Source organism: Hetaerina americana, unplaced genomic scaffold, assembly GCF_022747635.1.
Source record: "Hetaerina americana unplaced genomic scaffold, ioHetAmer1.1.p SCAF_8, whole genome shotgun sequence".
Taxonomy (NCBI): domain Eukaryota; kingdom Metazoa; phylum Arthropoda; class Insecta; order Odonata; family Calopterygidae; genus Hetaerina; species Hetaerina americana.
The window spans coordinates 24,267,807-24,291,679 of NW_027287427.1; the positions used below are offsets into that span (position 1 = coordinate 24,267,807).

Sequence of the window (23,873 nt, forward strand, 5' to 3'; positions counted from 1 at the left end):
AGTATGTAATAGCATGTGCTGGTATTTGAGCAGGTTTCAACTAGTGAAGGCATGCGCCATCTGTTGGCTGGATCTTCAACCAATCGTTAATTATTTTTTGGTTCATTAATTTTCAGTAAATTATCACCAGAGATTTTGACGGTAGGTCCAGGACGCCGCAGAGGATCAGGAAAACAATTAAATATTGAATAATATTGTGAGGAGGGCTGCTATTTTTTCCGGCGCCCCGCCGCCCGGCTGGAAAAAATGGCAGCCCTCCTCACAATAATATTCAATATTTAATTGTTTTCCTGATCTCCTGTGGCGTCCTGGACCTACCGTCAAAATCTCTGGTGATAATTTTGTGCATATTAGCGAATCGAAAATATTTTGCAAAAAAAAAAATTTCGCCGTCAAAAATGAGTCGAAGTAACACGCACTATAGTGTCACTGTGGGAATCCGCCACTTATCCTACAGGCTACCGGGTTTCTTGTATGTTTGCGGCTCAAAACCATTATTTGTTCTGCAAAACTACGACTTTGCCAATTTTTTTCTCAAAATCAGCTCGATGAACTCAGCAAGGCTCTCACCTGACGAATCCGAGGGATCTGCCTGCCTCGACGCCTCTCTCGCCAGGCGAGGGGCTCTGGACTTAGAATATTTTTCGCTGGGTGGACTCGGGACCTGAATACACGTATATTTTCTCGGGGAGGCTTAGCCCTTCACCTTGGGCCTCACGTACTCCGAGACGGCTCGTGAGCGGTTGACCGTCGATGGAGCTACTCTTTTTTGAAGCGTGAGCCGGTTCTTGGAAAACATTCGATACTATGCTTTTTCGCATGTGATAGACCAATTAATTATTGGACTTCGTTCAGTTAGGTTCATGACGTAATGTTTGACCCTGTGTGAGCAGATGTAGCTCGTATGTTTATTTTAATCACCAGTTGCACCTTAATAACCAAAGAACAATTGTTCAGAGTGCGCACATTGTTGCTATGCAGGTTAGGATAAAATTACTTCAGAATAATTAGACAAAATTTTATGGTACGGATTAAGGAATATTTTCATGTTTTACCAATGGTACACAAAATACATTTTTTTAAATAAAGTAAAGCTACTAATTTTTTGGCTTTTAAACAATCTCATAAGAATTTGTTTCGAATGGGTATTTGCAGGAAATACCGAGATTCCATTCAAATAAACTATGTGCTTATAATTTTAATTCACAACGAATTGAATAACTGACATTGCCAAATGTGAGTATGGCAGAGGGTGTAAATGTTTTAGACTGCCATTATTTTTTGGAGATTGGACTATATTCTTTTCCAGGTATTTGTACCTAATGTAACGATTCAAATCAACATTTTTATAAGGTGTTAACCTCAGAAAAAAGATCTTTTTTAGATTCATTCCTGTGTTTCTTTTTTCAATTCTTAAGCAGCATTTTAAGGCAATAGTATTAATTAAGAAGTTACACAAAGAGAAAGATATAAAAATTAGACAACATTCATTATTACTTTTTCATCTTTATTACTCAAATACATTTGTTGAAAAAATATGCACTAGAACTTGCATCAGTATTACAAATATATTTTTTTAACCAAAACAATATTTTACTGAAATACCCTCAGTCACTATGCACAAAGTTAGCAACGGAGGAATTGCAGTCTATTCAGAGTCCTCATATAAGGCTGACAACCACATGAAGTGCACTTCTTTAGTTGCTGAGGGCAGGGCACTGTCCAACTTGGCACCAGCAAGGAAATATACACCTTCGTTCCTTATTTCCTTCGGTGAGAAAGCTTGCTGATCAGCCTTGATTCCAATGGATGCTCTTCTTCTCATGTAGTATAAGCATCCAATGGAAGACCTAAGGGAAAACAATTGAAATAAGATTATGAATTTAAAGTAAATTAGGTTTTTTAAACTACTTTTTTGATTTTTGAAGCAAAAATATGAATATTTGTCCTTTTAGAAGGGCTAAAGAAATGGTTTAACATTGGTTCCCTTTTTGAAAAATTAAATGGAAAATTTCTCTTTGAATCAATACATAACCACATTGAAATATTAGATTGGTAGGGAACATTTGTGGAATTTTCCACATTTTCCACATGTGAAATGTGGGATTTCAGGATAAGTTTGCAGCATGGTAGGGGAGGGGGGAGAGTTTTTTGGGAATAATTTGAAGCAGGTGGGAATTATTTCAGGGCATATTGACTGGAAATAAAAATTCAATGCGCGTGGCAGGAGGGAGAATGCTGGGTATGTGTGGTAGAAAGATATAAGTTAAAAAACAAAATTAAGGGTGCATCAACAGCTAAGGTCATTTTGCACCCCTGAGGATTAATTTAAGAAAATACTGCTTATAACTAAATTTAAAGGCATTTTAGATTAAATGGTAGAATGAAAGGAAATAGTTGAAGCTTTCTCGTCTGCTTTATTGCGGGCTGGATGGCTCTGCATGGATAGTTCTTTTCCATGGACTATTTGAAGGATATCCATCGTCCATGTTGATATTTCTTGGTCTTGGACAAGAAAGCTTCGAAAAATACCTCCGACCTGAAGACAGGATGGCCAGCAGACTGTTGTCACCAAAAGACAACCAACACGGATGGAGAACCTAGAAATGTAAAGATAGGCATTGCAATTGTTTGCAAACATTCAATGAAAAATAACACTTCATAAGAAGGAATTTCCCAAGTTTCAATTTGAAACCACAATTTATCACTCATTTTCAATGAGTGATAAATTTCTTGTGTTATATATATTTAGATATAATTGTATTGTGCTATAAATTATTACACCCATTATATTATTGAGGCTTTATATGAAATGGCTGATTTATCGTAACTTTTGTGGATATTATGATTTCCCTTTGAATATGAGTGAATATTCCTATTTGCGTGAAAGATATGGATCATATTAATGATTAACATAGGCATGGCAAATCTATATTACGAGGGTCATCCGGAAAGTAGTACCCGTTCGTGCCGCATGAAGTGCTGACGACGCGAGTAGCCGCTGGACGAGGTCAGATAGCTTCAGTGGCTTGTCTGCCTTCTCTGAGCCAAGTTGCGTGACGCTAGCATTGCCTGTGTTGTTTCTGTGATTGTTTACAATGTTTAAAAAAATTGAGAACGCCGCCAGTTGTGAAGTGAGGGCAGTGATTAAATTCCTCAATGCAAGAAACGTTCGCCCATGTGATATTCATCGCCAATTAAAGGAGGTGTATGGAGACAATGTAATGGACGAGTCGTCTGTTCGGCGGTGGTGTCGCAACTTCAACATGGGGAGGGGGAACACACACGACGATGAGCGTTCGGGGAGACCGTCTGTCATTACAGACCAACTGGTGAGCTCAGTTGACGAATTCGTGAGGAACGATCGGCGCGTCACAATTGATGACATCTGTGAGCATTTTCCCAATGTTTCTCGAACAATTGTTCATGAAATTGTTAAACACCATCTGCATTCAATATGCTCCAATTTCACTGTATCATGCCTGAAACTAGGCAACTAATCTGTCAATTTCTTGAATCATCTCTTCGTCATAGGTCATTGAAATTAATCTTAGTGAATATGAGCCTCATGTGAATGGACCATTCACTCCTGATCTTCCTCATCCTATCTTCAAGCTTGGTGAGACAGCTAAAAAGAATGACTTGCCTCCTGAAATTAGAGCTGGTATTCTGCACCATGATTTTTACAACTTGTCTGAAAATTTTAATAGTTCCTCCATGAGCGGACAGTGAAATATCCTTTTTGAGAGCACCATACTGAAGCTTGGGTATCATAATAATTTATACCCCTTTGCACATAGTAATGAACTCCATCTAAACTTCACTCAGTTATACAGAACTGTACTCCTCAGTTAAATTAAAAACCTGCATCAAATCAGTTGACTGCTACTAATGATAATTATTTTAATTTTGTAAACTGATTATTTTCCTCTGGAATTGCCATTTACTACCTTGATCAAAAAGTTCGCGGAATAACCACCGTGTGGCGCTCCCATCGTTCCGATTTGAGTTCTGTTTTTTTTGTTAAATTGGTACATCTGTTGTTGATATTCCCTTTAAATCTTAGTGTCATAACTTGACATTTGCAAAAGTTACGTAGCCAAGAGTACATCTATCTCTGTGTGTGTTGGCGATTTTTTACAATTTGTCACACGTTATGACAAATGCCTTAATTTGCTTGGAGATTATGTTGAGAAGTAGTTTAAAGTATCCTCTTTCAAATAAATTTTTTTATGTTTGTTAATATTTACTTTTGTGTCTTTATTTCACGAACGGGTACTACTTTCCGGATGACCCTCTTACATAGCTTCAAAAATTTAAATTTTCTGAATCAGGGCCTCTGTGGTTGAAGATAGCTTTGTACAACATGCATTCATATGATCCTCAGAAGACTATTCCCTTGATTCCCCTGGACAACAAAGTAGAATGATACACGAGTTTTACTACCTCTAGAGACTTATGCAGGAACCAAATAGTGTACATCAAAGTGTGCAGTTCAGAACTCATTATTAACATGCACCAGTTTATTAAAAATGTAGACCTAAAACCTTTGTATTGAATACATAATTATTTCTTGTTGAGATTGAAATCAATATCCTCTTGCAATATTGCACGATTAAATGCAAGGACCTGTCTCTTTTTGCCAACTAGTACATTAGTATGATGAGACTGATTGTCCCACCTAAAATGAAAGTGTTAAACATTTACTTAGTCGAGTAACCATTAGTGATTTAATTTATTTTTCTATTGACATTTTGTCAAAGTGCATTTTGCAAGAAGGAACTAGGCAAAACTTGACATACTAACAATTAATCTCTCTCTCAAGAGGTGATTCTTATTGAAATCATTTTTCAGTACGGAGAAAAGATAGGACAATGATAAGAGCAACTTTAACATAACACTTTCACATTATTTAGGGTAATTTAAATTATCATTAGTTTTCATAATGATTTATTTATCTCTTAGAGAAATTGATCAAGTCCTTGACATTACATTTACTGTGGGTAAAAATACTTTTGTTGAATTAAGGTGAGGAATTTAAGCAATTTCTGATTTATTGAAATTATTCTAATTTGGTTTAACTTTACTCAGTTGAACTAGTATATCACACACAAACTTAGCAGAGGGGTCTGGTAGCCCAATAGGTAGCCTGTTGGTTCACTGCCCTGGGGGCCTGGATTTGATTCAGAGTGATGCCTCTTAAGACCCTCTGCCCTTCATCCATGCTGTGGGATTTATTGGGTACCAGATATTCCTGGGAAACCACAAAGTGGCACAAGAAAAGGAGCTGGCCTCCATTGTTATCCTGTTGATTAGTGAATATCAATTAAAATTCAGCTTATTACTAGGTGAGGTATACCAAAGCCAACCTACGAGTTAATTGATGTTGTTGGATAACCTAAATGAAAATAACATCCCAGTCAGCATAAGCTTAGTATGTTCTATGGTTTCACCAAATCCATGATACTTAAGTCAAATTTGAAAATTAAACAAGAGTAATCACCGAGATCATCACAAAGCTACATTTTTATAAATATGACAGTGCAGCTTGGCTCACAAAGGCCTAAGGCACGGGGAATTAAAAAGTTTGACAGAATACCTCACACCCAGTCACAAACAAGTTTGACAAATTAGGGCATCATGCCAAAATTAAGGAACGGAGATAAGGCAGTTCATTTCCTGGGGCTGCCTGTGCTTTGCATGTTGAGCATGCTAAAAATAATAGAATGACGGTGAAGCTGGGAATTTTCCTAAGTTTTCCAAAAGAAATATTTGCATATTAAATTTCCATCATAAGATTATGGTAATTTAATGATGAAATTTGAAAAATGAATTTTTGATAGATAATAATATATTAACAATCCTGCATCAATGGGATGATTACAAATTAGGCTTCTTTGGGCTTTCAACATAGGCTATTCTACTATCAAACAAAAGGCTAATTTGAATCTATAATTCTTTAGGTGTCATAAAACTGATAAATTGCCTAGTCATATTGATACAAAAAAACTCTACATAAACTCACTTGATTTGACAGATACTACACATTAAAGAAGTGGTCTTTCAAAATCTTTTGCCACCACCAGAAATTGTTGCCCTAACTTACAAGTAAGTTTTCGCTGTGGAATGATTTTTTTAATTGGGTAAAATATTGAACAATAAAAGGTAAAACATACTTTTAACATATTACTTGTAAATAATAAAACTAACTTTTAAATAATACATTAGATCATTGGTAAATATAATTTGAAAGTTGGAGAGACATTATAATATTTAGCCACTTCACTTCTCAACCTTGCCAAAAAAGAATACATGACACCACACACTACAGTAAATCCTTCCTTTCCACATTCATTCATCCTCCATTCTACCCAACATCCCTAGTGCATATGTTCCTTGAGCCACCTGTCTTGACTAACGTTCTCCCCTTTAATACTCTCAATATCAGGCTTGATTGCGTGGAAATTTATTTTTGATTGAAAGTAGAATGGGCGATGTATTTCCCACAAAACATTTATTTGCTACATCTAATTTCAACACACAGGCGTAATCGTAAGATTTTTCTACATCTAATACCAACAGACAGGCGTCATCTTAAGAATTATGACTTTGCATTGAAACTAGTCGCAAATGGAAAGTTTTGTGGAAAATAAATAGTAATATTTTATTTTCGACTATTACAGTATCAATGTAACCATTTCTGCTTGCTACGAAAAAAATATAAATAATTCATCACCGTACTTAAAATACTTGGGAATTGAGTGAAAATATTATGCAAATTGTGTCAGTGGATCCAAAGGAACCTTAAGTTATAAGATTTTACCCATATTTTCTCCTCTCCGCAGCAGGTGGAGATTTTTTAGGCGATTTTCATGCAATAGGCCTAAGATGAAAGGACGAGGGAAGCTTGACATGTTTCAGCCTCTGAGTGACCTCATCTTAAGCGTATCTGCAGAGAAAGCAATTCTAAATTATTATTTTTTAAGACTGACAAGATTAAGGAATTTGTGGCTAATTTCACCGAGCTCCAACGCACCGGGACGGTTGCTTTGTCTTCCTTATAAGGTTTCCGGGGAAACAAATTCCAGTCGCTTGCAAACCCGATGCTAGATTTGAGCGCAGAGTACTTGGACGGTGACCGCGAGATAATTAGGGTGCCACCGTCGCGTACGAAGGAAATGAACTATAAAATTGCGGTTGAATTTTTATCAACTCAACACGCGATCGAATCTGCAGTCCCTCCCCATTTCGAATCGCATGCCAAGCAAGGGGTAGATCATATGGTAATCAGATAAATTATGGATTGTCTACAATGACGAAGAATTGGACGTTTCAAATCGAAATTTCAATTTGCGTGCACACAAGAATTGGAAGCTACCGCAGCCGTGATTGCAACCTCAGTATTGGCGAGAATCGACAATATTTGTAATTTTAGGGGTAGTGGCCGAAAGCAGAGGCCATCAGTGATGGGTGAGAAATGAGGAAGAGTGGAGGGAACCCTGACGTCGGCACTAGTCAACTCTCAGCAAAAGGCGCCGAGGGGTCCTCAGTTTAACATCCCAAACGACGGACGATGTACTCACTCAAGGTGCTCTCTTTAAAGCACCTTCATCGTAGGGATCGAGACACCACTGAAAATTACCTGCCGCCTCTAGGATTCAAAATAGGAACCTCTCGGTGGGAAGTCAGTACGTTACCCACCGCAGCATCCTGAGCCCCAGTGATGACAATTACGGGACTATCGTTAACATGTATCCTGGAAAATAACTAACGACAATTCAGCCAAGATGAAGATCGGATTTACCGGGTACTTCAACCCTTTGATCAGTATATGAATAGACGGATGCCAGCAAGAGAAAACACATTTCAAAATAATTTTTGTAGGCTGACTACATACGTACCAACATGCAAGCGTCAATTTTGGAAAATGGCCCTAAGATCTAGATAATCGAAAACCTACACTTAGAAACTTGATACGCTGAACACGTTTATGAAGAAGCCTAATCTACCACTGTACATATGTGTGCATGTGGGCTTGTATTAAATCGCCACTCACACACAGCTGCCCGTGATTTCGGCCGCTTAGTCCTCTCCAGGGTAGCTCGACGATATGCCCTCACGGGCTCCACCAACTCCGGGATAGCGATGAGTCCATCCGCTTCGATCGACTGGCTCATCCCGGCTCTCAAAGCGAACTGGCGAGACCACATGCCCGTCGGCAAATAACGGGACTTTAGGGGGAAGGCGGGGGAGTATAATCGAGTGGGAGACTTCCCACAAGAGAGTGAAATCGAATTGGGAAGATGGAAAAGGAGGCGGAGGGAAGTTTTAGCCCGACAATGCGCATTTCACGTATCTTCGCAGGGATTTGCACTGGAGCGAACTGAAGTCCTGCAGTTAACTTCTCCCTTCCTCGCCGAAAGCTTGAGTGCCGAGTGTACAGCTGTCTCCAAGCCCGCCAGCCAACAACGCAATTACGTGCCCCTCCAGAAATGCGCGCGCGACATTTAACGAGCTATAGTGTGGCCATCCAGTGAATCCAGACTTGGGGTCTCATTGTTAGTCCATGACTATACAAATTCATGCCGTAACACACATGCAAGTATATGAGCCCAATGATGATGCTAATGCCTTGCGACCCGGAAAATAATTTGCAAGTTCCAATTAAATGGGCAACAAATTGCTGTAAGGAATAGGTCATCAGGAACTCGGGAAAATAAATGTGTTGGCAACTACTATTCCTCAGTTGGTAGTATGAAACTGAATATTTCCTTAGTTTTCTTTGAGTTTATTACATAAGGGCATGACACCTTGTTCATTACGGGGAGGGTGGGTTAGATGGAGGGTCAGAGGAGAGGGGAAGGGAGGGTTGATGCACAGGTGAAGCAGCATTGCCAATCCCGCCTCGGAAGTGCGATGAGTCAACTGCGTCCCATCCGACGGACTGTGCACTGCACGGGGATATCTTTGGGTAGCATTCAATTCCTATTTCGCGGTGACTCTATCATCTCTTTGGTTGGTCTCAAACCCCCTGCCCTCATGCGGGTTGGGGGATTGAGAATTCTCCCGCAATATACCTGCCTGTTGTAAGAGGCGTTTTGGAAATCCGGTATGGACTAGGAAGTAATCTTCGGCCCTGGATTTCGTGAAAACGGGTGTCCGGGGTCCATTCACTCCCAGTCAATCGACTCCAAAGTCATCGCTTCAAAATCGAGCATAACGTTTCTGAACATTCCAATGCATGATGCGAAGAACGGAATGAAAAGAAATCGTGCTTTGAGATTGTGCCCTTTTCAAACCAATCAAAATCAGGATTCACAGTGTACAAGTACAAGTGAGAGCATACTGGTCTGAATGTGAGAGCATAGAGACCATTACGCTCTCACATGCCCTTTGTCCACCGACTAGAATATATGGAAACGATTAATACGCTTCATTATGGCTTGTTAATCAAAATTCGAATCGACCGTAGTTCAGCGTGACACTTCTTGTCGTATCAAAAGCGGGGGAGTTGAGATCAGAATATTGCTAGTAATTTTCAGTGAAACTTTGTAGTTTAAACTAAGTGAGGAGTATGTCCCGGCGCCATAACACAGTGCATCTGCGATCAATATTTAGGTTTCCTCGAATGACTTTGAGAGAAACGCATATTTAAGGTTGCCATTTCCATCGGACTTTCCAGGAATTTGACCCTTGTTCGTTCGTGGAAAAATTACATCTTAAATCCATCTGTTCTACACTTGATCTTTCTAACTTTATTGACATGATCTCTCCTACCGTCGTCCAATGGGGTTAATAATCCATTTCCACATCACTGCTAAAGAAACGTCTTAACATTTATGCAAGAGATTTAATCTTTAATTTAACCTTTGCTTCGTGAGTGATTTCAAGCCTAGCTGTTCTAATATTTTGGATACGCTACTAAGTTTATCATAACAACATTTTATACACACGTATCTATCTCCTCTACGCTGCACGCGATTTAATTTGGTAATTAAACCAACTTCGTGAGGATCCCATATTCTTGCAGAATATTCTAAATGAGGCTGGACCTGCGAAAGATAACGTTCCTCTTTGATCTTTTCATCACATTGACCTAGAACTCTTCTAATAAATCCTAATTTTTTGTTAGCTTGTCCACATATTCCCCGTATGTGTTTCACCCAGGAGAGGTCGTGAGTGAGGGTAACGCCTAGGTATTTATTCGAGTTTACGCATTCCATTTCTGTGATTTATGACTACGCACTTGCGAGGTGGGATGAAAGGATAGCAGGAGTCACTGGAGTAGTAGTTATTGAGTAATTTACAACGGAGTGGACGAGAGCCGACGTGGGGTTGCCATAATATTGAATAAAAAGGTAGGAAGGATCGTAGTCAACAAAGAGCAAGCAACGGATAAAATGTTATTCAGGTAAATTAAAAGCAGAACCAACGAACTTGGTCATTGTTCAGGTATACGTTACATGTCACCAAGAAATCATAAGGAGGAAGAAGTCGATAGGGTACACGATCAGTTCAGATCAGAGGATATAATCGCGAATGTTCCTGGGGGAAGAATTTTATAGTGATGGGGAATTAGGATGGAAGAGTAGGCGAAGGAAAATATGGTTATGAGATAAGTTATTACGGTTTAGGTAGGTGGAATGACCGCGGAGAGAAAGCAATTGTATTCTGCATGAGACAGGGATTAGTTATCACCAACACATAGTTTAGGCACCCCAAAAGAGTATACATGGAAAATGCTGGATTATCCTGGAAGGTGTGAGTTAGGTGGTTAGACAGGCGGACACATGACAATTTTGCTGTTATAAAGCGCAGCGAACGATTCAAACAGAAAAGGCAAGGTAGGTGGGTTAGGAAATGGATTTGAGACGTATTAACTGAATTGAAAAGAAAGGAATATCAGCAGGCTGAATTTAAGAATTTTCTAGAGAGTATTATATCTAATCTGAGGACCTTCTACTGAATCTAATACTCGAAAAGGAGGAATAGTGGGAGAAAAGAGAAACAAAACCCTTAGAAATAACTCCAGTATCACTAAATTTAAACTTCAAAGCCTTTACATCACTTACTTGTTTGACTCACTATGACATAAACGGAACATAAAAAGGGAATGATTAAAGACTCGGGTTACTGTTGATCGGAAATAAAATCTCAGAGTAGCAAATTACGAATTTCAAATTCTTGCAGTTGCTGTCAATTTAAATTTATAAGTGTCTTTAATTCAACGGGCAAGCCATCATTAGTCACCTGTCATGGGAAAGGGGGGGGCTTAAATGATTATCTTAAATAGCTATTGGACCTTTTTTTGTTAGTTAAGATGGTCAGTGACCACAATTTTCATATTTATATAGATTCTCGCCAATACTGAGGTTGCAATCACGGCTGCGGTAGCTTCCAATTCTTGTGTGCACGCAAATTGAAATTTCGATTTGAAACGTCCAATTCTTCGTCATTGTAGACAATCCATAATTTATCTGATTACCATATGATCTACCCCTTGCTTGGCATGCGATTCGAAATGGGGAGGGACTGCAGATTCGATCGCGTGTTGAGTTGATAAAAATTCAACCGCAATTTTATAGTTCATTTCCTTCGTACGCGACGGTGGCACCCTAATTATCTCGCGGTCACCGTCCAAGTACTCTGCGCTCAAATCTAGCATCGGGTTTGCAAGCGACTGGAATTTGTTTCCCCGGAAACCTTATAAGGAAGACAAAGCAACCGTCCCGGTGCGTTGGAGCTCGGTGAAATTAGCCACAAATTCCTTAATCTTGTCAGTCTTAAAAAATAATAATTTAGAATTGCTTTCTCTGCAGATACGCTTAAGATGAGGTCACTCAGAGGCTGAAACATGTCAAGCTTCCCTCGTCCTTTCATCTTAGGCCTATTGCATGAAAATCGCCTAAAAAATCTCCACCTGCTGCGGAGAGGAGAAAATATGGGTAAAATCTTATAACTTAAGGTTCCTTTGGATCCACTGACACAATTTGCATAATATTTTCACTCAATTCCCAAGTATTTTAAGTACGGTGATGAATTATTTATATTTTTTTCGTAGCAAGCAGAAATGGTTACATTGATACTGTAATAGTCGAAAATAAAATATTACTATTTATTTTCCACAAAACTTTCCATTTGCGACTAGTTTCAATGCAAAGTCATAATTCTTAAGATGACGCCTGTCTGTTGGTATTAGATGTAGAAAAATCTTACGATTACGCCTGTGTGTTGAAATTAGATGTAGCAAATAAATGTTTTGTGGGAAATACATCGCCCATTCTACTTTCAATCAAAAATAAATTTCCACGCAATCAAGCCTGATATTGAGAGTATTAAAGGGGAGAACGTTAGTCAAGACAGGTGGCTCAAGGAACATATGCACTAGGGATGTTGGGTAGAATGGAGGATGAATGAATGTGGAAAGGAAGGATTTACTGTAGTGTGTGGTGTCATGTATTCTTTTTTGGCAAGGTTGAGAAGTGAAGTGGCTAAATATTATAATGTCTCTCCAACTTTCAAATTATATTTACCAATGATCTAATGTATTATTTAAAAGTTAGTTTTATTATTTACAAGTAATATGTTAAAACCCCTCCCCGGACTACAACCTTGACGTGGTGGAAGGGCTTGTGCGTTCCGATGACCCCTAGAGCTGTACTGGCGGGAGTAATAAAAATTGCTCCTGGTAGGGTCACCCATGCCAGATAGGTCGAAGGTTAGGAGCCAGACGAAAGGTAGTCCACGCAGCGTCTGTTCCTCAGTGAGGCGGCTGCAATGGCGTCTGACCCCAGTGGGGCGGCCAGTAAGTTATGGTGTCACGTTAAAAACACTATTGAGGAAGGCAACGGGAAACCACCTCAATTATCATTCCCTAGAAAAATATGATGGACAATAGAGATATTTTGAGTCCTGGCAACCACGGGGCTCGGCCCAATCGGCCGTGTGTCGTGCCCGGCAGCGGGGGAGGCAAGGCTTCCGCGGTCGTCATCCCACGAAACCCTTGCAAGGGAAAACCAGCAGCAGCAGGACAGAAGACGCAGGAGAAGAAGACCAAATTAGTTAGAATAGGAACGTGGAATGTTAGGACAATGATGAGGACGGGGAAATTGGAGAATGTTAAGCGAGAGATGGAAAGGGGAAATATAGATATTTTAGGTCTATGCGAGGTGAGATGGAAAGATAGCGGGGATTACTGGAGTGAAAAGTATAGAATAATATACAGCGGTGGGGACGAGAGCCAACGAGGGGTTGCCATAGTATTAAATGAAGAGGTAGGAAGAAGCGTAGTCAACATAGAGCAGGTAACGGATAGAATACTACTAGTGGAGATAAAAGCAGAACCCACGAACTTAGTTATTATCCAGGTATACATGCCACCGAGCAACCATAAGGAAGAAGAGGTCGATAGGATATACGATCAGTTAGAGGACATGATTGCATGTGTTCCTGCAGGGAAACATTTGATAGTGATGGGGGATTGGAATGCGACAGTAGGCGAAGGAAGAGATGGTGATGAGGTGGGGGACTACGGTTTAGGCACGAGGAATGACCGCGGGGAGAAAGCAGTTGAGTTCTGCAGGAGACAGGGCTTAGTTATCACCAACACTTGGTTCAGACACCACAAAAGACGCAGGTATACATGGAAAATGCCAGGTGACTCGGGAAGATATCAGCTAGATTATATCCTGGTTAGACACAGGTTTAGGACCAGTGTGATAAATTCCCACAGCTTCCCGGGAGCGGATGCGGACTCAGACCACAATTTAGTTGTTATGAAATGTAGCGTACGTTTTAAAAAGATAAGGCAGGGGCGGCGAATTAGAAAATGGAATGTAGAAGCATTAAATGGGTTGAAAAGAAAGGAATACAAACAGGCGGTAGAGAAAATCATGGAGGACGGTAAAGAGCTAAGTACTATTGAAGAAAAATGGGAATGTATCAAAAAAGGGTTGTCTAAAGCGGCAAAAGACACTATGGAACAGTTAACGCTAAAAGGACTCGTAAACCATGGATCACGGATGAGATGATTACAAAAATGGATGAGCGGCGAAAATGGAAGAATATAAATACAGAATTAGGCAAAATGAAGTACAAAGAATTGAACAATAAATTGAGGCGGGCAACAAATAAAGCAAAGGAAGCATGGTGGAAGACGCAGTGCGAGGATATGGAAAGTCTGCAGAGGAAGGGGGAAATCGGTGCGCTTTACAGCATAGTTAAATTTTTATCGGGAAGTAAGAAAGGGAGATCAACGATAGCAGTTAGAGATAAGGCCGGTAAGGTAATAGTTGACGCAGGAAAGATCCAAGAGAGATGGAAGGAATATGTAGAAGAACTGTATAGTAAAGAGCTTAGACCAACAAAGTTAGACATTGAAAAGGAACATGACGTAGAGGAAGATAGCTTAGGTCGAGGCATACTAGACAATGAGATAGAAAGGGCATTAAGGGAGATGAAACTAAATAAGGCCGTGGGGGTAGATAACATTCCCGTGGAACTTTTGAAATGCTTGGGAAAATGTGGGAGGAAGAGGCTATATGGGCTGATCCGTAGTATTTATGAGGAGGGAATCTGGCTGGAAGACTTTGTGAGATCAGTTTTAGTTCCTATTCCGAAAAAGGTAAAGGCCACGTCATGTGAGGACTATAGGACAATTAGTTTGATATCCTACGCAGCTAAGGTTGTTCTCAGGATCATAAACAAAAGGATAGAGAGTAGGGCAAATGATTACTTAGGGGATGATCAGTTTGGGTTTAGGAAGGGGAGAGGTACGCGTGAGGCCATTGCAGTAATGAGATTATTAATCGAGAGGAATATAGAACACAAACAGGAGGTATTTGCCTGTTTCGTAGATTTCGAAAAAGCGTTTGATAGAGTAAATTGGGAAAAACTAATGAGTATATTGCAGAAAATAGGAATAGATTGGAGGGAAAGGAGGCTAATCCGCAACCTGTACATGTCTCAGACTGCTCAGGTGAGGGTGGGAAACGGGGAGTCAGGATGGGCAGTGTTAGGAAGGGGTGTAAGGCAGGGTTGCCCATTATCACCGTTGCTGTTCAACCTGTACGCAGAAGAAATGATCAAAGAGGCATGGGAAGAACTCGAGGTAGGAATGAAAGTGGGCGGGGAATTCGTAAAATCAGTTAGGTTTGCTGATGACCAAGCTATAGTTTGTCAGTCAGCCAAGGGGCTGCAAGCATTGCTGAGTGAATTGGAAATTCAGTGCGACAGGTATGGGATGAGAATCAATATTAAGAAAACAAAGGTTATGCGATTTTCTAGAAAGAAAAAGGCCAAGCTTAACATTAAAATAGGAGGGCAAAAGCTAGAGCAGGTAGAACAGTTTACATATCTCGGTAGTGTTTTGGACCAACATGGTCAAAGTAGTAGGGACGTAAGGAGAAGAATTGCGCTAGGCAAAGAGGCTTTCACAAGGAGGAGGGAGTTGATGACAGGGACTTTGAGTAAGGATGTTAAGAAAAGACTCGTAAAAACTTTGATATGGAGCGTAGCTATGTACGGAGCGGAAACGTGGTCATTGAAGCAGGAGGATAGACGTAGGTTGGAGGCTTTTGAAATGTGGGTGTGGAGAAGAATGGAGAAGGTGAAATGGACAGAGAAGAAAACAAATGAGGAAGTACTTGGTATGGTGGGCGAAGAGAGGGGTTTGTTGGGAGCAATCCTATGGAGGCAGGAAAAGTGGATGAAGGGGGTGTTGACCGGCAGTGGGATGTTGAAGACTGTGATAGAGGGTAGAATGTTGGGCAAAAGAGGAAAGGGAAGGAACAGGATAGGGATGCTGGACGGGATGAAGGGAGGAAGGAAGTACTCAGTGATGAAGAGGGACTTGATATAGAGTAGGATGATTGATTTTGTGTTTTGTTAGGAGTAATAAAATATTTGTTTGGTAGTTGTGTCCGTCCAAAAACCTACCTTAACCGGTAGATTACTTACTTAAATAAATATGTTAAAAGTATGTTTTACCTTTTATTGTTCAATATTTTACCCAATTAAAAAAATCATTCCACAGCGAAAACTTACTTGTAAGTTAGGGCAACAATTTCTGGTGGTGGCAAAAGATTTTGAAAGACCACTTCTTTAATGTGTAGTATCTGTCAAATCAAGTGAGTTTATGTAGAGTTTTTTTGTATCAATATGACTAGGCAATTTATCAGTTTTATGACACCTAAAGAATTATAGATTCAAATTAGCCTTTTGTTTGATAGTAGAATAGCCTATGTTGAAAGCCCAAAGAAGCCTAATTTGTAATCATCCCATTGATGCAGGATTGTTAATATATTATTATCTATCAAAAAGTCATTTTTCAAATTTCATCATTAAATTACCATAATCTTATGATGGAAATTTAATATGCAAATATTTCTTTTGGAAAACTTAGGAAAATTCCCAGCTTCACCGTCATTCTATTATTTTTAGCATGCTCAACATGCAAAGCACAGGCAGCCCCAGGAAATGAACTGCCTTATCTCCGTTCCTTAATTTTGGCATGATGCCCTAATTTGTCAAACTTGTTTGTGACTGGGTGTGAGGTATTCTGTCAAAATTTTTAATTCCCCGTGCCTTAGGCCTTTGTGAGCCAAGCTGCACTGTCATATTTATAAAAATGTAGCTTTGTGATGATCTCGGTGATTACTCTTGTTTAATTTTCAAATTTGACTTAAGTATCATGGATTTGGTGAAACCATAGAACATACTAAGCTTATGCTGACTGGGATGTTATTTTCATTTAGGTTATCCAACAACATCAATTAACTCGTAGGTTGGCTTTGGTATACCTCACCTAGTAATAAGCTGAATTTTAATTGATATTCACTAATCAACAGGATAACAATGGAGGCCAGCTCCTTTTCTTGTGCCACTTTGTGGTTTCCCAGGAATATCTGGTACCCAATAAATCCCACAGCATGGATGAAGGGCAGAGGGTCTTAAGAGGCATCACTCTGAATCAAATCCAGGCCCCCAGGGCAGTGAACCAACAGGCTACCTATTGGGCTACCAGACCCCTCTGCTAAGTTTGTGTGTGATATACTAGTTCAACTGAGTAAAGTTAAACCAAATTAGAATAATTTCAATAAATCAGAAATTGCTTAAATTCCTCACCTTAATTCAACAAAAGTATTTTTACCCACAGTAAATGTAATGTCAAGGACTTGATCAATTTCTCTAAGAGATAAATAAATCATTATGAAAACTAATGATAATTTAAATTACCCTAAATAATGTGAAAGTGTTATGTTAAAGTTGCTCTTATCATTGTCCTATCTTTTCTCCGTACTGAAAAATGATTTCAATAAGAATCACCTCTTGAGAGAGAGATTAATTGTTAGTATGTCAAGTTTTGCCTAGTTCCTTCTTGCAAAATGCACTTTGACAAAATGTCAATAGAAAAATAAATTAAATCACTAATGGTTACTCGACTAAGTAAATGTTTAACACTTTCATTTTAGGTGGGACAATCAGTCTCATCATACTAATGTACTAGTTGGCAAAAAGAGACAGGTCCTTGCATTTAATCGTGCAATATTGCAAGAGGATATTGATTTCAATCTCAACAAGAAATAATTATGTATTCAATACAAAGGTTTTAGGTCTACATTTTTAATAAACTGGTGCATGTTAATAATGAGTTCTGAACTGCACACTTTGATGTACACTATTTGGTTCCTGCATAAGTCTCTAGAGGTAGTAAAACTCGTGTATCATTCTACTTTGTTGTCCAGGGGAATCAAGGGAATAGTCTTCTGAGGATCATATGAATGCATGTTGTACAAAGCTATCTTCAACCACAGAGGCCCTGATTCAGAAAATTTAAATTTTTGAAGCTATGTAAGAGGGTCATCCGGAAAGTAGTACCCGTTCGTGAAATAAAGACACAAAAGTAAATATTAACAAACATAAAAAAATTTATTTGAAAGAGGATACTTTAAACTACTTCTCAACATAATCTCCAAGCAAATTAAGGCATTTGTCATAACGTGTGACAAATTGTAAAAAATCGCCAACACACACAGAGATAGATGTACTCTTGGCTACGTAACTTTTGCAAATGTCAAGTTATGACACTAAGATTTAAAGGGAATATCAACAACAGATGTACCAATTTAACAAAAAAAACAGAACTCAAATCGGAACGATGGGAGCGCCACACGGTGGTTATTCCGCGAACTTTTTGATCAAGGTAGTAAATGGCAATTCCAGAGGAAAATAATCAGTTTACAAAATTAAAATAATTATCATTAGTAGCAGTCAACTGATTTGATGCAGGTTTTTAATTTAACTGAGGAGTACAGTTCTGTATAACTGAGTGAAGTTTAGATGGAGTTCATTACTATGTGCAAAGGGGTATAAATTATTATGATACCCAAGCTTCAGTATGGTGCTCTCAAAAAGGATATTTCACTGTCCGCTCATGGAGGAACTATTAAAATTTTCAGACAAGTTGTAAAAATCATGGTGCAGAATACCAGCTCTAATTTCAGGAGGCAAGTCATTCTTTTTAGCTGTCTCACCAAGCTTGAAGATAGGATGAGGAAGATCAGGAGTGAATGGTCCATTCACATGAGGCTCATATTCACTAAGATTAATTTCAATGACCTATGACGAAGAGATGATTCAAGAAATTGACAGATTAGTTGCCTAGTTTCAGGCATGATACAGTGAAATTGGAGCATATTGAAGACCAAATGATTGCCCTTTCCACTAGATAAACATTTAATACCAATCAGGTTTCGATATACCATGTCATCTTCAGGTATAGGCCCAGAAGATAGTAAAATATATTGAAACTTGTTTTGCAATAACTTTGTATCTATTGGAAAATTGCTATTACATATTTTGGCATAAATTAGCAAATGTATATTCAGGAAAATTGGAGAAGTACTATGGATGCTATGCAAGAATTTACAAGGTCAACTATTGAATCATGTTGCCTTGTATCTAAGGATCTAAATTGTATCTTAAAATTTTTCAAAACATTTTATAATACGAGAATAACTAGCAGGAATTGTATAAAATATCAATAGAATAAGAATTTATAATTTGAGATTTGAGGGATTAAGAAGAATCTAAATGAAAAACTTTCTTCATGAATCTAAATGAAAAACTTTCTTCACCTTAAGTGCTGAGGCAGAGAGAGAGAGTGGCCAAGGAAATTAAACAATATGGTAAATATGGAAACATTTGGAATATATGACTAATCATTCATGAAAATTGCATGTTTATGTTCTTAAAGATCAAAATTCATGATTTTACATATGAATAGTTTACTTAAAGCTTCCTGTTTAAAGGACTCTTATTTCTGATGTATCTATTAAGAGAGAAAATTTAGAAATGGAATTAGATGGAATTACTCTCATCAACCAAAGCCACTCCATCATTCATGTAATACGAACATTAAGATCTGTATATAATTAATTAAGAAGAGGTAATACAAAATTATTCGATTTTTAAGTAAGCAAAACATTACTCCATAATACTTTATACCATATATTTTAAACCAAAAGAGATAACCTTGAATATATGATTGAAAAATGAAATAATCACTGGCAGTTTTCCAGCACAAAAATATTACAATACTTTAAATTGAATTTCAATATTTATTACACTTTTAATTAAAAATTTAAATTAACACATCTCACCAATTATTTTGTGTGTCAGATTTAGGCAATTCTATTACAATCATCAGTTGCTACATTAACCAATGGAAACTTTTCTCCATAGAGGATTCCTTGGGAAAACAAAAAGTTCCTGGCTGAATGTGGTTAAGGGATTAAAAAGTCTGGGGTAAAATATGGCACCAACTGAGTTATATCTTTTTGCTTGATTATCTTTTGGTGATCTCCATATCCCTAGAATCCTGATAAACCATTCTTTACTAGTTATCATGTTTTATAGTGGAGGGTGCACTACTAGTTATCAGGTTTTAAAGTGGTGAAATCACAGAAATAATAGCTCATCAATCATATAGGTAGGTGGAGGAGGGTGCAAACTCACTTGTAATATTAATGTTAGGTGTTGGACATGTTATACTGCAGTATGCTAAGCCAGTTAGACCAAAATAGTAAACCTAAATATTTTCAACGTACTAATCATCATTTACAAATCACTCTAGCAATTGAAGTTGAACCTTTTTCAGTATCATACTAGCAGTAGGCAGTGAACTATTTGCAGTTGGCTTCTTCCATTGATGCAAAGCAATCTCCCCAGCCAGTTGCATATGATACTGAACTCCACAAAAAGTAATGAAAGTAAATAAAATAAAAAAGGCCATATATTATACCAACCTTGTCATATAGAGCATTGGAATCAGCATTTAGGAAAACTTTGGAGTATTTCTCAGATTGCTGAGTAATTTCTGTCCTTCCAGTGGCCACCAGGTAGTCTTCCATTCTCTTTTTGAAAGGGAAAACCGAGGTAGTTTCTCCAATTCCAGCACCCATGTTGCAGATAGTTGCCATGCCTAAAAACATTGCAGTATAACTATTTAAAAAATCACCGTAATACTGTAAAGTCAGCATCATGGATCATAGCATTTTATGGTGAACAGCTGTGATTGATGTTGAACAGGCATAAAAATTTCGGTGCATGCAGAGAATTTGGTGACTGATAATAGCAGGGTGCCTTATCTAATGCTAATAGGTAATTGTTAATAACCAGTTATTTTTCAGGTGGATTACCATATAACTTAATAGCATACATAAACATATAAGCACTATGATGAGTCTTCTAAATCACGTTCAATGTTAACAAAGCTGCAAGAGAAACTGTGTATGCTTCTTTACCCAGAATATATTCTTATTTTAGTTTCCATGGGAAAGATTTTTGCTTAATTTTTCAGATAAAATTATTTCAAAAATTTTTACAATACACATTTAATAATCATAATTTATTTTGTGAAAATGAAAATAGAATTCCTCTGCAATACATCTTTGGGGGTAGGAGAGGTCAGCAAACTCAATTGGTCAGCTTTGTAGGGGCTGAGAGGATTTTGGTATGAAGGCTTGAGTCAAATTAGTTCAAATTTTTCTTCAAACTCATCTTTACAGGAGATGGAGTCCACTCCAGGGCCGAAATATTCAAAAATTGAACCTGTTCTACCCTTGACAGTCAAAATTCCAGCTACCTTAAGAATAATGTCTTAGTGGGTGGTCCAGCCTTTCAACTCTCCAGTCAACTTAACACCAATTTCCTTTGTTTGTTGTCTCCGCAGTGACTTTATGGAATTTGCATAACATATTGAAATGAAATGAAATTATTGACTTTGTAACTAACTAACCAATTAACTTCATGAGTAATGCAGAGGGGTTCAATAATACTAAGGTGAAATAACAATACTGATGTCTTGCTATGTTCAGTCTGTGACCGTCCAAAACCAAACTCCAATGGTATATTAACATTAATAGTAATAAATTCAAGGAAATTACAATAGCCTCTCAATCATCAAACATTTAAATGATTGAGAGGCTTTCAGATTTCAGTGGTTTCCATGCCTGAGAGCAACACAGCCTTTAAGCTTTCAGACCAATTTCAAGGGACCCTGTAAGAAATTTAAGCAACATAATAGCAACTATGGGGGCAAGCAAACCTGGATTATTCCAAAAGAGTTTCCCAAAAAGGATGTTATCAAGTTGAGAGGAGTAAAAATCGGGAGACAGAAATTTTAGCAGAAACCAATGATTTTTTACCTAATGTTGGATACCAAAATATAATGTTGAAAAATAGAAGTTCATATCTACCCAGGTAGTCATGTAATTGACCTCATGACAATTCATTAAGAAGTAGAATTTATGAGGATGGAAAATTTTTAATCCATTGGCATTTTCTATCACTAAGACACCGACAGGAAGGTGGACTGACCAGTTTTCTTTCATGTTCATGTGTTATCATTAATGACAAAGAAAAAATGTTGATGGTATTGATACTTATTTGTAATTTGATGTCATAGCTGAAAGTCTTCGATTTTTTAATTAATAAAATAACTCATATTAATTGTTTTCATTTCCAAAGCCAGCAAGCAAAAACTAACTCAGTCATCTTGATCACCCTTGAATTTAACGATTCAAGGTGGACTGACAGACTTATAAGCTTAGAAGTGAGGGAAGTTTTATGCCAGCCAAAAATTACCGATCATTACAATTCACAGAGCATTATGATGAATGTTGAAGTGAACTAAAAAGTATTTTTGTCTTACCAGTGGAAATGCTGTTTGCTCATGAGAATAAGGTCGGTCAAAAGAAATTACATTCCAATTCCAGTCAGAAGAAATTACACATTTCTGAGTATGAGGTGCCATCTTCAGTGGTTTGGGGTGGATTACCATTTTGCCCTCTTCTATGATTTTAATTTCTTGCCTGATACCTTGGTGAGAGTACACAAAAAATTACACATAAACAAAAATGAAGAATAGTCCATACATTCAGTCGAATTGATGAGACTGAGATTACATCACCCTTAGCTGTGTATTAAGGCAAGCACAAACCAAATAATGTCATGCCACATTATCCACACCCTCTTGAGCCCATGACCTTAGGGTTGTCTTGTAAAAAATATCAACATCAGGTATATTAATTCTATTATAAAAGTGCAGTTTATATTCTAAACAATGTATCAAAAGAGGAAATAAAGTTCCCAGTATGATGATCTATTAATGCCTGAGTAATGTATTCTTACCCATGAGAAAAGTTAAAAAATAATTCATTATACTCGCTAATCATTTCATCATAAAAACAATCTAATTTTGCTTTGTCTTCAGATTCTGTGAGTTCAACCATCAAGATTCCTTGGACTGGCTATGACTTGGTAGGAACATGAAAGCCTGATCCATGAAGATTATGTACTTTTATTCTCTAGAATTACTTAAAAGTGAGAATATATTTTTACTGCTATAATGCTTGCAGTTTTCTTAAGGTTTCGTATGTCAAGGGTGAACTCATGAGCAAAAAGACCATCCCTTCCTTCGTATAATGCAGGATAATTACTTTCTAATTGACGACTAATGTAATTGGCATTTAAGATTGCCACTTGTGTAGCACATTGAAGGTCTGTTGACCTAATCATCTGCTATTGATGTGATTCAATGCGAAGAGAGTTAGTAAGAAAATGAAAAAATATTTCAGCAATATTTTTTTGTTCATTGTGTGACACTAGAAATTTCATTTCTAAAAAATAGCTTGGTGCAGGCTAATATGATGGCTAATAAACCACAGGATTTTAAATAATGGTGAAATTCGCAACTTGTACATGAACTGGAAATAAGTTTTTAGAAGATCCGCATTTAAATAAATAGTCCTTGGTATTATTTTGGCTATACATGAAACTATTTGCCAATTTCTGCGGTAGTAAGAGTTTATAATGTCATGTCAGTTTAGTATAATTTAAATATTGTAGAAACAAAGAAAAACTGAACAGTTCATACATTCAAAACTTTTATTCGACTTTATGTAAGTCCAGGAGAAAGGAAAGATAGCTGAAGACCCAAATGGAGCAGCACTCACCACCCGAAACAATTTTGATGATCTTGTCAGGTTGGCCATTATATTTATTGCAGGATAGCTGGGCAGAAATGGTGCTAAATGATCTTTTCTAAAACTTAAGGTGATGAATGATATTTAGTAAAAGTTTTAAGGAATGCGATTGCAAGTAAACGCAAACTGTAATGCATCCACATGAATTTCTGAGTTTATGAGGAAAAATAACACACCTCTACATCTTTTAACTCATAATGTTGATCAAGATAGTAGATGGATGGGAAGTTATGTACTGTGTCAATCAAATTAGAACAATGAAACCAGTTATTTGTTCAAAATAGATGATGACCCATTGCAATTGGCATCCAGTGCAAAACAAAATTC

General features: G+C 37.8%; 1 protein-coding gene across 1 annotated transcript; it reads right to left on the reverse strand.

Moving 5' to 3' along the window:
* Positions 1-18,420: 18,420 nt before the first annotated feature.
* LOC139697965 (uncharacterized) lies at positions 18,421-20,480 on the reverse strand. The gene is made up of 2 exons (XM_071596820.1): positions 20,307-20,480; positions 18,421-18,618 (listed from the first exon to the last, which is right to left on the reverse strand). The coding sequence occupies exons 1-2, from the start codon at positions 20,478-20,480 to the stop codon at positions 18,421-18,423; spliced, it is 372 nt and encodes a 123-aa protein (XP_071452921.1).
* Between the last annotated feature and the right edge of the window lie 3,393 nt (positions 20,481-23,873).